The sequence below is a fragment of the Danio rerio genome, chromosome 5, assembly GCF_052040795.2.
Source record: "Danio rerio strain M-AB ecotype USA chromosome 5, GRCz13ab, whole genome shotgun sequence".
In the NCBI taxonomy this organism is placed as follows: Eukaryota; Metazoa; Chordata; class Actinopteri; order Cypriniformes; family Danionidae; genus Danio; species Danio rerio.
The window spans coordinates 21,221,164-21,239,488 of record NC_141025.1 but is presented as its reverse complement, the minus strand read 5'-3'; the positions used below and the strand labels follow the sequence as shown (position 1 = coordinate 21,239,488).

At 34.3% G+C, this 18,325-nt stretch overlaps 2 protein-coding genes across 5 annotated transcripts in view; both read right to left on the bottom strand.

Annotated features, from left to right (window-relative positions):
* Nucleotides 1–18,325, bottom strand: part of sgsm1a (small G protein signaling modulator 1a) — a 766,057-nt gene that overhangs the window by 479,391 nt on the left and 268,341 nt on the right. The gene's annotated exons all lie outside the window — the stretch shown is intronic.
* The window catches only part of ssh1a (slingshot protein phosphatase 1a), a 92,297-nt gene that overhangs the window by 17,879 nt on the left and 56,093 nt on the right, over nucleotides 1–18,325 (bottom strand). For all 4 annotated transcript variants that reach the window (XM_087253348.1, XM_087253346.1, XM_087253347.1 and 1 more), the window contains 2 exons: nucleotides 16,754–16,854; nucleotides 1,080–1,144 (listed from right to left, as the gene is read on the bottom strand). In XM_087253348.1, coding sequence (XP_087109474.1) covers nucleotides 1,080–1,144; nucleotides 16,754–16,854 — 166 coding nt within the window. The remainder of the gene's footprint in view (nucleotides 1–1,079; nucleotides 1,145–16,753; nucleotides 16,855–18,325) is intronic.

The window sequence follows — 18,325 nt, the reverse complement described above, 5'->3', positions numbered from 1 at the left end:
TCTTTCAAAAAAGAGTAGGGGTTTAACCCTGGCATCTTGGCCAAATTTGCCCACTGTCCTCGGTCCATCATTGCCTCCTAACCATCCCAATACCATTATTGGCTTCATCACTCTGTCTCCTCTCCACCAATCAGCTGCCATACAGCTCACATCAAAGCAAAGTTGGTTTTGGAATGTCAGAAGGTTTCATAAATGATCAAAAGAATATTTATTTTACAGGACAAATACAGTTGTTCAAATGCAGCTGTTAAATGTACATTAATCAACATTTTAAGTGAATGACAATAGTTTTAATATAGACAGTATATTTCATCATGAACCCTCAAGACATTTAAACTAGAGCTGCACAATATATAATTTCAGCATCGATATCGCAATGTGCGCATCTGCAATAGTCACATCGCAAGATCTGCAATGTTGAATCGGCATTATTATTGACCAGAATGCGAAAAACACATTTGAAAACACTCATGATTTCAGGTGTTTTTGCTATTAACCATAAAGTTACCAGAACATTTATTATTTATGTGTTTTTATCATTTAATTCAGTTAAAAATATTCAGGCATAAGAAATTGCATTTATAACTAACGATGTACAGTATATATATATATATATATGATAAAGACTATTTAGTGTTATTTTATATTTGATTATTACATTTGTGTATCTAAACATTGCTAGATTTTCAGAAATCGTAATGCACTGTGTGTTTTATTTCTACAGTATTGTTGCTCTACAGTGTTTTTCAATGTTTGTGATTGATTGGTTTATTATATTTAATGTAGATGCACTGTCAAAATCACTTTCAAAATCATCCCGATGTATCGAAAATTATGAATTCTTTTCAAAGAAACATTAATTTCATCTGGTGAAATTATACATTACAAAAAAATTAAATAGCTCCATATCAGTTTTATTCAATATCGTGCAGCCCGAATTCAAGCGTGCCTTGATAATCACAGCAAAAGGAAACAAGCCTCAGGCAACATTTTGACAATAAAACCCATTCAGTCTGACTGCCAAAATGTTAGTCATTGACTGTGTGTGTGTGTGTGTGTGTGTGTGTGTGTTTTCTTACCAGTTTGATGCGATCCTCAGACCGAAGAATGTTGATCATCACCTGAAGATGCTGAGGCAAGTCACCTGTTGAGTGAAACGACCATTACAATCCAAACACAACCATGACGCCTGTTTTGTTTACATGGACACCAGCGGCGTCTCAAAACCCATATCTAAGATCTATTGAGGAAAAACAGCTATAAAGGTAAACAAGGTGATGTCACTTGGTTGAGCATGAAAGTCAGGAGAGAAGCACGGTCTAAGCGAGCCAAGACAAACACCAGATGAGTGATACGACTCAGTCTTTAAGTGTTGGGTGGGAAGACAACAGTATGCTTTTGATTAACGTTTTTATAGCGTTGCTGATTTTACGAGATTTTAGGGTACAAAGTGTCCAAAGTTAATGCAGAGAAAATGAGCTTTGAGATATGAAAAATACATTCAGGTGTTTACACATGTCTGATGTTCCTATTTAAAATGATAGTTCACTCAAAAATGAAAATTTATTCATCCTCATTTTTTCCACTGAACAAAAAAGATAGTTTGAAGAATGCTGAAAACCATTGACTTCCATAGTAAGAAAAATAAATACTATGGATGGTCACAATATCTTCTTTTGTGTTCAGCAGAAGGATGTAACTCGATTTGAAACAAGGGTGAGTAAATGAGGACAGCATTTTCATTTCCGAGTGATCTATTCATTTAATTAAATAATAAAAACAACCATCTGATATGAATAACCAACTTTTGGTTGCATTGGGATCAGATTTGTACAACCAAGTTGTACACTTTGTAGCAAAGGATATCAATAATAATATACAGTGGGAAAGTAAGGATTGAACACGTCCCCATTTTTCTCAGAATACAAATTTTTAAATGTGGCGTTGACTTGAAATTTTCCCCGGATGTTGATATATCCATGTAGAAAAGATATCCATATATGCAAAGAAAACAATTCGTATTAGTTTAAAAATGAAGTTATCTGTAATAAAATGAAATGACACAAGAAAAAAGTATTGAAGACATGAAGAAAGTGAGGTGTAGGAAAGCAGTGAAAGCCCAGACAGCAGCTGAAATCTCTCAGTAGTTCTTAAGCAATCCTCTGCCCTTCGTCATTGTAAATTAATATTCACTGCTTCAGTACAACATCTACATTATCAGAATAATGAAGATGAAACTGGACTTTCAATTTACTTTAATCTTCTATGTTAAGCTGCTTTGACACAATCTACATTGTGAAAGTGCAAAAGAAATAAAGATGAATTGAATTGAATTGAATGAAACCAGGGTTTCAGCATTTCAGCAAGACAATAATCCAAAACACACGGCCGAAAAGACTCTTGAATGCTTTCAGAGAAAGAAAATCAAGCTGTAGAATGGCCCAGCCAATCATCTGACTTGAATCCAGTATAGAATATAAATAAAAATCAGATTTGATAGAAGAGACAGAGGGGTTAATATATATATAAATGTAAAGGCAGCATGTACAAAGAGAACACAGAGAAAGCAGGGCCCAAAAATGGATCCCTGAGGCACACCACAGTTCAAAGGGGCAGGAGATGAAGAGAAGTCACCAACCCTAACTGAAAAACTGCGACCAGTTAAATATGAGTTAAACCAGTCTAACACAGCCCTCTGAAGGCCAACCTGTTGGACCAACCGCAAAAGGAGGACCAAGTGATCCACAGTGTCAAATGCAAATGTCTGCTGCTTTTTGCTGTGACTTTAATTATGCATGCCTTTTTGCTTAGCAACTTCCTGCTAACATAAACAACTTTCTTATAGCAAAAACATAAATTTACTTCAGATATATCTTTTAAAACAGCGTATTCTATGCCGTGAAATAGCTCCTGTTTGAAAGTGTAAATGAAAGCGAGGCCCAGACATTTGTGTGTTCTAGTATCTTAACTACATATTTATAGGCTGTATTACCAAAAAGAAAAATAAATAGGGTAATGTGTCATAAAATATGATAAAACACATTCAAAGCTTAAGTTTAATATCTCAATAGAAGTTTTGAATGTAAATATGACGTCTTGTATGACATCTTCATATAGCCTACTCTCGTGTCCGTGTTAACACAGAATGAAGCGAGTGCATCGATGCTCATTCTGGCCAATCACAGACGTTTCTGTTGAGCTTCTGAGCACAATGGCCATTCAGCTCATGCTGTATGTGCTCTCATTGGCTACAGTTCGTCACTACATCTGACCGCACGTGGGATCGAATCGGCCGACTGCTCTGGAATATTCAGCATGCTAAATATTAGATTTTCGCCAGCGAGGTGTCAGAGACGCGTCAGCGAGCCTCTTTGATTTCATTAGTTCACACATAAAGACTGCAGAGCGCCGAGCTCCCCCGATCTGACGGCAAGCTCGTTAATTTCAAAATCGGGCTCAAATCAGGCTTAAAATCCTGTAGTGTGAACTAGGCTTTAGCTGCCATCATTAAAAGCTTTCATATAATGTATTGAATATGTTTCAGTAGTTCAGTACTTTCTCCTTGTATCATTTCATTGTAATTACACGTAACTCATTTTTTCAGATTTGTTTGGTTTTGTTTTATTTTTATGATTGTATTGTTTGGGTTTTTACCCAAATTTGGTTTAATTCCATGTTGACAGCTCCTTATAAATATATTATTTCCAGGAAAAAACATGATGTGTTCAATCCTTATTTTCCCTGCTGTATCTGAAAAACTGTCAATCATTTTATAAGCCCCTCCCCCTTTGATGCAGGTCATTGAGATTGCAAATCTTGAATCCACAATACGCGTTTACATTTCATTCTTTCCTAAACACAGACCAACTCCTCTGGCCGGTGACTGTGGTGTGGGTCCTACCCAAACAAACCTCTCTTGTAGGCTTTGGCAGGATCCATGAAGCTATGATGTAACTGGTGTGGGACGTGTGGGAGGCCAATCAAAGTGTACGAGGAGGGTAAGAACAAAGCCAAAAAACATGAAAAGCAAATAAACTCGAAGCTTAAGAGCCAAAGCCCATCATGTGTGCTCAACAAAACAGATGATGTTCTCTGTGGTTTATTGGCTGCTTTGCATTTAATACGTATATAAAAAAGGTGCACGTTTCTCTCCTACAACAAAACAAGTGCCTTGGTCTTCTGGGTCTCTGTGACAAGAATTTACATAACTTTACATGCTTATCTGATCAAAACTGATATGTAATTGAATCATTGAGGCAGCGCAAGGTCCCAGAGCAAAACTTTGATCAAAGTGAGTTTTGGTGAGTCATAAGTAGGCCCACAGGGAATCCGCAGATTTTTGATCCTATCATTCAATCTGTTCATTTACTTATATTGTATACTTAATAAAGTGGCACGGTGGTTCAATGGGTAGCACTGTTGCCTCACAGCAAGAAGGTCGCTGGTTTGTGTCCCGGCTGGTTCAGTTGGCATTTCTATGTGGAGTTCGCATGTTCTCCCCATGTTCATGTGGGTTTCTCTCGGGTGCTCCGTTTTCCCACACAGTCCAAAGACATGTGCTAAAGGTGAGTTGGATTAACTAAATTGGCTGCAGTGTATGTGTGTGAATGAGTGTGTATGGATGTTTATGGTGACCCCTGATAAATAAAGGGACCAAGCTGAAAAAAAAAATAAATTAATGTATACTTATTAACTATATACTTGTATTTAAATATATATTCATTCAGATGTTATAAAATAATTTCAGTAATATTATTGAACAATATGCAAATGTTTATGTGATTTATGTACAATAGCATTTGTAAAGTCTTTTAGTAGATATATTATGAGACTTTGTTCATCAAAAAAATGGCTCTAATTGGATTTGAATTGTAAACCTTTAAATATATATATACTGTATATATTTATACACTTGAAGTTAGAATTATTAGCCCCCCTGTTTTTCCCCCAATTTCTGTTTAACGGAGAGTAGATTTTTTTCAACACATTTCTAAACATAATAGTTTTAATAGCTCATTTCTAATAACTGATTTATTATATGTTTGCCATGATGACAGTAAATAATATTTGACTAGATATTATTCAAGATACTTCTATACAGCTTAAAGTGACATTTAAAGGCTTAACAAGGTTAATTAGCTTAACTAGGCAGGTTAGGGTAATTAGGCAAGTTATTGTATAATGATGGTTTGTTCTGTAGAGTATCGAAAAAAACATAGCTTAAAGGGGCTAACAATTTTGACCTTAAAATGGCTCTTGAAAATTAAAAACTGCTTTTATTCTACCCGAAATATAACAATTAAGACTTTCTTCAGAAGAAAAAATAGTATCAGACATACTGTGAAAATGTCCTTGCTCTGTTAAACATCATCTGAGTGTCAGGATTCTGCCACTCTGGTCTTGTTAATTCCTGTTTTGGCAGAGTCCAGACATTAGTCCTGTCATGTCTTGTGTTGTGCTCGACTTTTCTCGGAAGTTTTCTCGGATCGAGCATTGCTTTTGTCATTGTGTGTGTGTGTCTCTGTATGAGCGTCATTTGTGAACGCGCTTGGACCGTATGCGTTCCCGCTTGATGTGGGCGCGTGAGGTCTGTGCGTTTTTGCAATTGCGCACTCCCGTCTGAGTGTTCACGTTCGTCTGTCTGCAGTGTATTGTGTCATTCCCAGCGTCTCAGTGTAGTTGGTTTTGGTTGGCTCTGGGATGAAACATTCATGCTGCGTGTGTGAGTGCTTGCTGAGTGTTTTCATTTATTGTGTACTCGTGTCTCGCGTTCAAGCTTCTGTTGGTGTTGTGTTTAGCAGTGCTTGTGTTGTCATATGAACATGTGGTAAATGAGTTCTCTTATTGGCTGCGTGTTCTAGTCTCGTTTTATTTGTCATGTGCTTTCCCGTCTATTGTCTTGTCCCACCCTCCTTGTTTACCCCATTATTAGTTAATTCTGTTTATCTGTTTGTGTGGTGATTTACTTCTGCTTATATTCTCCTCATGTCTGCTGTCCTGTGCCAATTCGTCATCGATATTTCCCTGTCCTGTTGTGTCCAGCCCTGCTTTGTCCTGCCAGCCCAGTCAAGTCTGTTTTTGCCTTTTGATTCATGTTTTCCACCTCGGGGTGGTTTGTTTTGCCTTATTTATTAAATTTATAAATTATTTTGTCTGCAATTAGGTCCTTGCTCAGCATTTTTTAAGGTATAATTTTAGACATAAATAACATCCTAATTTAAAGGTTAATATAGTTATAATAAGCAAAATGTCAAGTGTAAAAAACATAGTGCTGGGCAAAGATTTTTTACGATTAATTGCATCTAAAAGTTTGATTTGACATAATATGTGTACACTATAAAACCCATTAACTCAAATTGTTTGAGGAAACCGACTGTGGCAAACCATTTAAGTTTTGAAACAAAATTGTTTGAGTACTTTAAACTTATATATACACTGTACGTTAAGTCACATACACCTATATCTTTTGTGTTGATATCGTTGAGTATTAGTAACTTAAACATTTTAATTTCAGTTATAAAATCGCTATTAGTTTAATTAACTTAAACTAATTAAGTCCAAACAACTATATAACTACTCAAATGGTTTGGTATTGCTTCTAGCATTAGAGTTTACACACAAAAAAGTACAATTAAGTAATTCATAACTCATTCGATTTGAGTTCTGCTTAATAAAAACCAGTTTATGAGTCACCATAACTCTTTTTTTTTATTTAGTCAAGGTAACATTTTAAAAAAAGTATAAGTTACTTAACAAGTAAGTATAAGTTCCTTAAGTTAGTGAAGTTAATAACTAATGTATTACATTTAGTTATTCTCACTGTTTTACAGTGTTTTACAAAGTATTTTGTTTTATCCGATTAATCAAAGAAATTATTGGCCAATCAATTATCAAAATAATCATTAGTTACAGCCCTCGTTTATTCCATTTCATCTTCTGAGGTGAAAGTCATTTATTGTACATGAAAAAAGGCACCAAAGTGGCATCTCCTAAAGGCAGCAAATTACATATTTCTTTTTGATATTTGGCACCAGTTTATCAGATTTTGTTTTCTTTGACTCACTGAATGAAAACAGTTATTTATTAGTTCTTTAGCCAGTTAGTTAAGTATTATATGCAATATTCCAGATTTGCATATAAGTTAAATTCGCACCTTAGGATGAAAATACAGCTATTGTGAACAGGATAGTTAAAGATAGAATCAAGCTTTAAAAAGAGAAAAATATTATTAAAAATAATAGTATTATGGTTCGTATTACCAGTGTTGGTATGCAAGTCATCTCAAATCATACATTAGCAGAAACAGAAAAGATGCATTTAACTGTTGATTATCACTGATAATCTTGTTAGCTCAAGAATCATAAAAGGAGATCAGTCAAATTCATTAACAAATCATCCAGACTTTTCTGAGAAGCATCTCAAGAAGGATTTGTTGATGAACTGGACATTGCTGCATTTCACGAGGATGACATTTTGAGCATTTTAAGGTCTTAATTCACAAAACGAGTTTTAATTCACTGCAAGAGCGAAGAAAACACAAAGTCATTTATATCTGCATATGTAAATAAGGACAGCATCTGCAGTTCTGGATGAGCTATTAGTTCAATAATTATTCATACTGACTGAGCACAATTGGACAAACAGTTTTCTCCATCGATTATGTTTCTGGCAGTGATTCGGTGTTTATTGGGTTTTTGTAATAATGTGTCAATCCTTATGATTAAAACTGAAATAAGATGCAAAGTTGCAAACTACAAGTCAAACAGCAACTTTTAAATATAATCAGCCACTATTTAGGCCAAACAGACATAATCTTTCATGAGGTTTGGTTACTAAGATTTAGTTTGAGGTGTCCTATTTTTACTTTTTTACTGAGTCTGGATTGGTTAAATTTAATTGAATACTTTTATCTAGTATGGATGCATTTAACTGTTAAAAAAAGAGAGAGGTTTGGAAAAATGTGTATGAGTGAGTGTGTATTCAAGTGTGTGTGTGTGTGTGTACTTAACATAATATTCATTTTTAAGTGAACTAACAATTTAAGCAATGCAATTTTTAACACTGATTGTATGAAAAATAATGTCTTTTAAAATATACACAATCACAGCTCCATTTGTGTTGGAACAACATGAATGAATTAAATTAGCTTATTTTTTTTTTTTACAAATGTAAGTGGATTGATCATAAAACAATTGAGCTGTCCCAAAAAAACTTAAGAATTGTGGTGTTTCAGCTCATGTTAAAATAATAGTTTGAACAAACAGCAAGAGTGTAATGCGACACTGAAGTCTGAAGTTATGATGATGCTGAAATTTGAATATATATTCAAAGAGAAAACTGTTATTAGAAAAACTGTTATTAGCAATTATTATTGGTTTGTTAAAGATTTTCAAAAATAAATAAAAATAGCACTGACCCCAAGCTTTGGCATTTCCAAGCACACAGAACTATTTCATCTCAAAAGACTGATGAAAATGTAATTCCTTATGATATATATATATACATATATATATATATATATATATATATATATATATATATATATATATATATATATATATTTTTTTTTTTTTTTTTAAAGTGCTTAGTATTATCTTTATCTCATTCCTTTACTCCGCATTACCCAGAAGAAAAAGCAGCACAGGTGCAAATCCTCTTCTGCTCATTTTTATGGTGTATCTGGCTTTAGGAGGTTGGACGGTGTTATAAAGTGCTGATCAACGCTGATGCTATTTTAAAGTGTCTGCCTCCCGGCGCCAGGAGAATGCAAATAGAGGTGACTGATGACGTCAAATAATAATAAAAGAATAATAAAAGCATAACCGAACCAACATAAGAAAATCATCAGGAGGCCACTTGAATATTCTCTGCATTTAAGATTTATTGTAATGTGTTTTGAGTAAAGTTTCTTTTTTTTTATTTGTTCTGCAAATGATGACCTTTCTTCCTATAGTTTACAATAAAAATTCTGTTATGTAGAGCATTTTTTGAGCATAAAATAACAAAAAAGTCAGCTTGTTTTCGGAAATGTTTATATCTACTTTTAGACAATGTTCTTCAGAACTTCAGAAGCATTAAGAAATTGTTATTATTATTTAGTGTATTAATATTTTGAATAACCTTGATTTTCAATAAAAATGAATAAAAACATTTGTTTTGTTATGTTTTTTGGCCAATTTTAGTCATTTTTCTGAAGAAAAAAACAAGGTAATATTCTTTATAAAACTGAAATGTCATCAGACCATAAAATATATCATAAAGTAACATTTTACTCACACATTTAACTAATAATCTTTAAGAGAAATGTTCAAATGTTCTTTCCTCTAATTTTTTCCACAGCTGTATTCCAAGACATCAGTGCTCAATGAGAAGACATTTTAGAATTTGATTTGCATTCTGAATGAGTATCAAGGACTTGCCTCATGAATAAATGTTAACTGAAGGAAAACAGCTGATTTATTCTCCCTGTAAGAGAACATTTTGTACCTCGACTGCTTTAGAGAAGAGAAACTCTACATAATCCAGCTGAACTCAGACATCCTGTGTTTCTCAACACAGACAGCTGACTACTTCACCTTTTAGTGCTGTGATGCAATTGTACTTTGTTTCAAACAATCTTATTCTTGTAATCAAATTCCAGATCTTCAAGACAGTCTGGGCAAGTCACTTTCAAGAAAGTATTTGGGCCCCATTATACACCCGGCGCAATGTGGTGCAAGGTGCGACGCAATAGTTGTTTGCTAGTTTCAGCTTGGAGCAAGAGGCTTTTTCAGTTCATTCATAACAATTTGCTTTGGTATAATGTTATTATTATTAGCAGTATTATTTATTATATCCATATTTATATTTGTTTTATTAAAAACAAGCTTAGATTTGCCCACCTGTCAGGTTTCAGATCATATGGGGCATAGCATGTGTATTAGGATATAACTCAGGTTTTTGAACACACTTCGTTATTATTGTTCATTTATTCGTTTGCTGGAAATTAGAACTGAATTTAGAAACAGTTCAAAAACAAATATTTGCGCTTAACAAATGAAATTAATTATTTATAGGCTAATTGATTTCTGTGCATACAAGGTTTCCCTATTCACGAGAGCGAAAGTTAAAGTAGACAATGAGAGGCGTTATCTCTCATTCTCGCGCTGCAGATGCTCTGTTTAACTGTTTTCTTGCTAGTGAAATGCTCAGTTTTTCTACTTACAAAGTCGTCATGTAAATAGCAAATGCACCATGGCGCGAACCCAACTGGCTCTTAAAGGGAATGGGAGATGAGATTATTGTTATTATTGTTTATGCTCAAAACACAGCTATAACTCATTAAGAAAATAAACTCAACCCTTTTAGATCATGCCACACGGCGCAAAGCGGATTTTTCCGTCCTTATATTAGCAAAAGTGGACTCTGACACGCCATGAAAGAGTTTGCGCCCTGTGCTTTGCGCATGGACCGTCAAAATAGAGCCCTTTGTCTTGTTTCTCTTGTGACTGATGGTCAGGTCAGTGGAGTTAATATTCGCTCCTTTTACAGCAAACTCATTATGAGTCAAGAGAAGCTTGAAGCTCCTGTCCCCTGAGGACAGACTGTATGTAAAAACAAAAGCGCTCGTCAAACCTGCAATAACTTGTTTGTGATTAGCACTACTGATGCGTTCAAATCTGACACGTCAAACCCAAACTCCAACAAGAACGAAAAAGCTCTATAGGAAAAATTGAGATATCAACTGAAATCCATTTTTACCAGGATTTATGATTTATACCGTAGCTATGTGTATTGAGACAAATGTCATTTTAGTTTTATTCTGTAAAGAACTGATGACATTTTCTCCTAATGTAAAATAAAAATGCTGTTATTTTAAGTATTTATTACTAATGAAATAAGTGAAAATGCCATGTTTTCAGACACGTTTCTACTATTTTTTAAACAACACTATACTTACATTCAACTTTATAAAGCAATATTTAGTGTAACAACTCTGGTTTGAGATTAGTAATACTGATGGGTACAAATCTGACACGTCAAACTTAAACTCCAACAACCAAAAAAAAGATCACCTGAAATCCATTTTTTCAGGATTGATGATGTAATTTAACATTTAATAACTTTTCATTTTCAGTTTCTTATGTAACTTCATGAAATAACTGAAAATGACACATTTTTAGATATGTTTTCATTAATTTTTAGACAACACTATACTTGCGTTCAACTTCATAAATCAATATTTAGTGCAATATCTCAGATTTGTTAGCACAATAAGCTTGTGAATTTACATTCTGTACACTCAAATAATTCCTTTTAGAACAATGTCAACATTTCTTTTTGCCAAATATACTGAGTAAATGTTAAAGGAATTAAATAATTTATATATACTTTATGGCAAAATGTCATTAAAAATAAAAAAACATATTTTATTCTCATCTCAACAGGCCTCGTTCACTGTTTTTTTTTATTTTTATTAAAATGTCAATTCCTTCATACGCAGCAAAACTGTTCACACCTGCTGTCTTATAAATGGTCAACACCATGTATTCCTAGTTGAATCTTTCAATATTAGCTTAAGAAACGCACCACAATTTCCAATAATTACTTTATAATTTCCCATGACACCCAAAATAAAAACATTTATAATTCTGACAAATTGTCATTTTTTGATTTGAAGTCATTATTTAAACAGGGGCATGCACAACAATACATTAATCTTAAAAAAGGCAATCTGTTTTGTACCAGGTGTAAGCAAAAACTGCTATTTTCCACCTGTAGTCCCTGGACAGGTAGAATGAAAGAACAAAAATGCTCTAAATGACATTTTTTTGTTTGAAATATGGTCTTCCATATACCTCCTATCTATTCCAGTGTAATTAGAACATTAGATTTAAAAATAAAATCAAGTAAAAAAGCAAGTAATAATAATAAAAATAATTTAATAATTATATTTTTACTTACTACAGTATCCACCATTTCCACCAAACACGTTAACCAGAACTCCAGACTGAGAGTAAATTCGTTTTTTTCTCTGCCAGAGTCACTTTATTTTTTTTAGAAGTTGCACAGGTATAAGCGATGGCATCTTGTTACAGTTGATACATAGCTACACTCAAATAGAGCTTTAACATCAAGATTCAAGCGAAAAGTGTGGTTCTCTGGATTAGTTGGTTATATAAGCACTAAACAATGCTATTTGATTTGTTACAGAAGTCTTCAGTATATGAACCACCAATGAAACCAGCTCAGACTCTATGTCACCCAACCTACATTTCTGCAAAACGCAAAATATGTTGCTCTGGATACATTTGTTACACATTTAAGATGACATATCCACTAGAGGATGCTGCATTTTTGAAAATCTGAATGATGCTATGAATCTACATTTCACATACACGCCGTGTATCATGCAGCTAGTCATATAGACCACCTAGACCAGAAAAAACTATAGTCTAATCCCTTCATTAAGCCCAACCTATAGTGTTTTCAAAGGCAAACATAGGCCATGTCCACATTAAGTTTTTGTTTAAAAACAGATATTTTTCTCTCTGTTTTGGCCTTCACATTGAAACAGTGTTTTTAGGAAACGGAGGCTTTCGAAAATGATGATGCATTTTAATCAAGTGATGCAGTCATGTGACCAATTCAGCTGACATTGAGGCGACATTGTGAAGCAGATGTTTTGGAACCTTTTCATTTTTAACAGGTTTATTAAAGGTTAATGTTAGTTTGCAGGGCTGTAGACTAACTTTTTGCACTGGTGGCGGCCACATTTATTTCTAAGGTGCACTAGAACAAAAGTTAGGTGCACCCAAATTTCAACTCAATTTTTGACCACATTGCATTTAACACCACAGTTTTACAAGTTCACTTAAAAAATAAAATAATAATAATTAATTAATCAATTATATTTTTACTTAAAACTCAGACATAATAAATGCAGAAAAACAGACTAACTGGACAAACCAGAAAACTTAATCATCTGATATTTTATGAAAAATAAAGTCTGTTCATCAAGATGATTTGGGTCAAAACTGATCTGGTTTGGATTAATTGTCAACTCATACAGCACTTCTTTAACCTCAATTTAAAAATGAACTGTGCAAAAAATTTTATATTTACATTGGACGTCAAATTTATGTAATATCCCAATTTTTGAATGGAAACCTGACTTGAACGTGAAAAGATAGCTGTAGATGGCAGAGTAATATTAGCCATATAGCAAAAAAGATGCTTCATGATATCAAAAATCAGGTGAAAAAAAGTCTCTGTAAACCTGCTATGATATGACGAGCTGTCTTAAAGCATGAGGTGAGTCTGCTCTTCAAGCCTTAAGGCTTGTTGTGTCTGCATGGTGTTTAGTTTCTCTCATAAACTGAAATCGCCCCGCAGCAAGTGTACACCCTTCTGTTGAACAGTAAACACGTCCCTTTAACTGGCATGTTTAATCAATTCGGAGTGTCACATGTGTTAAAAGACACTGGATGCATGACGGCTGGGACATCTGCTGTTGCGCAGTTGAGTTTGCATTGTTAATGTGAAGAGACATTCCTTGGCTGATTGATTAAATGTGTCAGATCAGTTGCACAAATGCTGGTTTTTATTGCAGTGGCTTCAACTTTTTTAAAACATCTACAGACATCGAATGTGGTTTGTTAATCCTGTCCTCACACCTAAAATCCAAAAACAATTTCTGTTGTTCTGTAATAATTGTTTTATTGCTTACATTGACCAATAATGGATATATTAAATGCACGTAAAAGCATGTTTAAAAAAGTGGCTGTACAAATTGTCCTAGAAAAAAAAATGTAAAAAAAAGTTATGATTTTAATAATAATATTAATAATAATAATAATAATAATAATTATTATTATTATTATTATTATTATTATTATTAACTACTCATATTCTATTAATAAAAATAATAATATAAAATATTTAACTTATAAATAATTATATAAATAATAACTGCAGTAATAATATACAATCAACATTTAAAATAATATATACAAACACTTTTATTATTTAAATTTCAATATTTTATATTATAAACATATGCATCCTAAACCTCTTAAAAGCATGAGGATAATCCTGCCCTTAAGAAGTGATGTTCTTACAGTCCCAACGTGCTGAGCTGAACTTCTAATCTGGCTAATCCACACACAAACACACTCACACACACACACACACACACACACACACACACACCTGTCTGGAACATGCTTATCCAGCAGCGAGTCTGTCCATCAGCCCGACAGCATCTGCTGCCCAATTCCTGAGGTTCTGGCTCAGGGCAGAAGCAGACGGCAGTAAACACAGTGAACCACACCACATTACTACAGTAACCACCATTTCCACCAAATACATACTATTAACCAGAACTCCAGACTGTGAGGAAATTCACTTTTTTCTCTGCCAGTACCACTTTATTTTCTTAAGAGATTGCACAGGTGCCACTACCAATTTTTGCTAATGAGCAAAACTTATAAGTAGTGGCATTTTGTTACATTTAGATACACAGCTAAACTCAAATAGAGCTTTATCATCAAGATTCAGATGAGAAGTCAGAGTCAAGTGAGTTTTTAGTTAATGTGTTTCTCTGGATTAGTTGTTACATGCGCACTAAACAGTGCTGTTTGAGATCGTTGCAGACGTCTTTAGCATATTCTCCACCAATGAAACCAACTCAGGCTCATTGAAAATATGCGCATCAGCTTAAATGGATACATTTGTTGCAAATCTGAAACATGTTATGGATCTACATTTCACATACACACTGTGTGTCATGTCGCTTGTCATATAGACCACCTAGACTAGGAAATCTATGGCCAAATCTCTTCCTTCAGCCCAAACAATAGTGTTTTCAAAGGTAAACATGGGCCATGTCCACACTAGTACTTTTGTTAAACATGCATAAACTTTGTCAGCATCCCTAGCCAAGTGGTTAAGTGTGCCGACATATACTGTAGCACCATAGTGCTCACGGTGACCTGAGTTCCATGCTGACCATTCCATTCTCTCTGCTCCCAATGCTTTCCTGCCTGTCCTTCACTATCCTATTCTATCCCAATAAAAAGGTAAAAATAATAATAATAAAAATTATTAAAAAAAGCATAATTTTTTCTGTGTTGGCCTTTCGTCCACGCTGAGACAGCGTTTTTAGGAAATGAAAATGGATCTTTTCTGAAATTGCAGTAAAAGGTGGCTATATTTGAAAATGCTGTTTTCGTGTTGCAGTATAGACTGTAAAAACAAAGGCTTTCCAAAAAAATCATGGCCAAAACAATGAGGCATTTTAGTGATCAATTCAGCTAACATAGTAAAGCAGATGTAAGGTAATATGTGTATTATATAGCTCATTTATCGTGTATGCCCGTACACCAAAAGCGCTTTACAATGATGAGGGTGGGGTCTCTCTTCACACCACAACCAGTGTGCAGCATCCACTTTGGTGATGTGACGGCCGCCTCAGGACAACGGCGAAAGTGCGTTCACCACACACCAGCTATAAGTGGAGTGGAGAGACAGTGATAGAGCTAATTCAGTGGATGGGAATGATTGGGTGGCCATGAAGGGTAAAGGCCGATGAAGGGACTTTGGCCAGGACACCTGAGTTACATCCCTACTCTTTATGAGAAATGCCATGGGATTTTTAATGATCACAGAGATTCAGGACCTCGGTTTAATGTCTCATCCTAAAGATGCCGCCCACTGACAGTATAGTGTCCCCTTCACTTTATTGGGGTATTAGGACTCACACAGATCGCAGGTTGAGCACCCTTTGCTGGCCTCACTAACACCATTTCCAACAGCAACCTAGTTTTCCCATGTGGTCTTCTATTCAGGTACTGACCAAGCTCAGCCCTACTTAGATTCAGTGAGTAACCAGTCTTGGGCTGCAGGATGATTATGGCTGTGACCAAATCAAATTGGCTGTTTTGGATGTTCCATTTTAACAGCTTTGTTAAAGTTTAATGTCAGTGTATGTTCCACATTGTCTTCCTTTTAATGACATGGAATGTTTACTGGGAGCTTTTTTTTTAGCCATGATTTCGCCACAATGTTTCAAAGAGACAGAAAGTAAATAAACGCCAGGCGGATATGACGCAAGTAAAATGGTCTCACGTCTGTGCACATTCACAAGTACTGAACGAAAGCATTTCAGTTGTTTTAGTGTGGCTGACAAAAAGAATTGAAAACGGTAGTGTGGACATGAAGCGTTTTTAGACAAAATCTATCCTGTAATTTATCCTGATTAGAGTAGATGTAGACATAAGAGTGAAGTGCACTGCGACCACATACATTTAGCTTGATAGATTCACCTGCTACTTTCAACTCAATCTACTGTCAAATGTACTTTTTCTAAAAAGTGTATAATATTATTATTACAAGTCAGGTGTTGTTGACACCATGCTTTAATATGAAATACACAATTAACACATACTGGTACATGACATGTACTACTTCTCAGAGGATGTTTTGTGTGTGTACTTGTTTATGTGGTTTACGGGGACAAAATTGTAGAATGACAGGTTTGACCTAATTGTAGTCTATTATGGTGGTTTACGAGGACATGGCTTGTGTCCTCATAATTCAAAATGCTGAACAGTTATACTTTATTTTAAATTTGACCCAGGTTTCCAGTAAGGGTTGGGTTTAGGGGTAGGCCATATAATAAGCGGTTTTTACAGTATAAAAACAGTATGCCTAAAGAGAGTCCTCGTAAACCATATATACAAGTGGATGTTGTGATGTGCATGTATAGACTCACCTGCATGTTTGTGGTGAGGATGAGCTCTCTGAGCCTGTGGACAACTGCCCTGCTGCAGAAACAGAGCGGCTCCCTTCACCATGAAGAAACTCTCGCTCAGACTGCAAGACAGAGAGCAAAAAAGATGCAGGAGGTTTATTAAATATGAAAGACATACTACATTTAACCTAAAGCTGAACAATGCAATATTTTGTTTTTTCCTGTAATATACAGTTGAAGCCCACAGTTTTTTCCCCCTAATTTCTGTTTAATGGAGAGTAGATTTTTTCAACACATTTCTAAACATAATAGTTTTAATAACTCATTTCTAATCACTTATTTTATCTTTGCCATGATGACAGTACAAAATATTTGACTAGATATTTTTCAAGACACTTCTATACAGCTTAAAGTGACATTTTAAAGCTTAACTAGGTTAATTAGCTTAACTAGGCAGGTTAGGGTAATTAGGCAAGTTATTGTATAATGATGGTTTGTTCTGTAGAAAAAAAATAGCTTAAGAGAGCTAATAATTTTGACCTTAAAAAAAAAAACAGCTTATATTCTAGCTGAAATAAAACAAATCAGACTTTCTCCAGAAGAAAAAATATTATCAGACATACTGTGATAATTTCCTTGCCCTGTTAAACATAATTTGGGAAATATTTAAAAAAAGAAAAAAAAAAACTCAAAGCAAAGACAAACAAAATGTTTTATGGTTTCTGGAAAGTCTAATGGTATACAAGTACAAAACTTGAATAATCAAATGTTCTAATATTTGATTTGTTAAACATTTTAGTCTTAATCGTGAAAAAAAATACAATTAATTATTGTGTAAACTACAAATGTTATAATCCCCTATAGACAAGTGGTTTAAAAATCACTTAAAACAAAACAATCCAATTAAAAACTTTCCCTCTATTATGGTTAAACTTTACAATGACCCCATAATGTTCTGAATTCTTTGTCAACACCACTCAGATTTCTTAAGGGATAAACAAACTGCAACTCAACTGACATCGCAGATCATGCGTTTGGACTAATATGAATTTGCACATCGAGATGTCGATGCTGAAATGATATACTGTGCAGCCCTAATTTAAACACAAAAACATTCACGTGAATTATCATCACGTGTAATATCATAGAGAAAAGAATCAGCAATAAATTATATTATATTACAATATTACTTTTTCTTTTTCCCAGTGATGAGTTGCAGCTGAAAGGGCATCCGCTGCATAAAACATGTGCTGGATAAGTTGGTTGTTCATTCCGCTGTGGCGACCCCAGAATAATAAAGGGACTAAGCCGAAAAAAAAAAAGAATTATTTAATGAATATTACCCTTACTTCTTTTCTTACATTGTTGAGTTTTTTTAGTATTCCATATCAGTCAAGGCAGGAGTAATGATTTTCGAAAAGCCAGCTTTATCATTTCAGAAATAAATAAATAGATTAAAAAGATTACAAATAATATTTCACAATATTACAGGATCTTTAAATGACTTTTAAATCAAGAACATCTTCATCTCATCACTTTTTTTTTCCATAGCTGTACACAAACCTGCTTTTTTTTCTGTTGAACACAAAATAA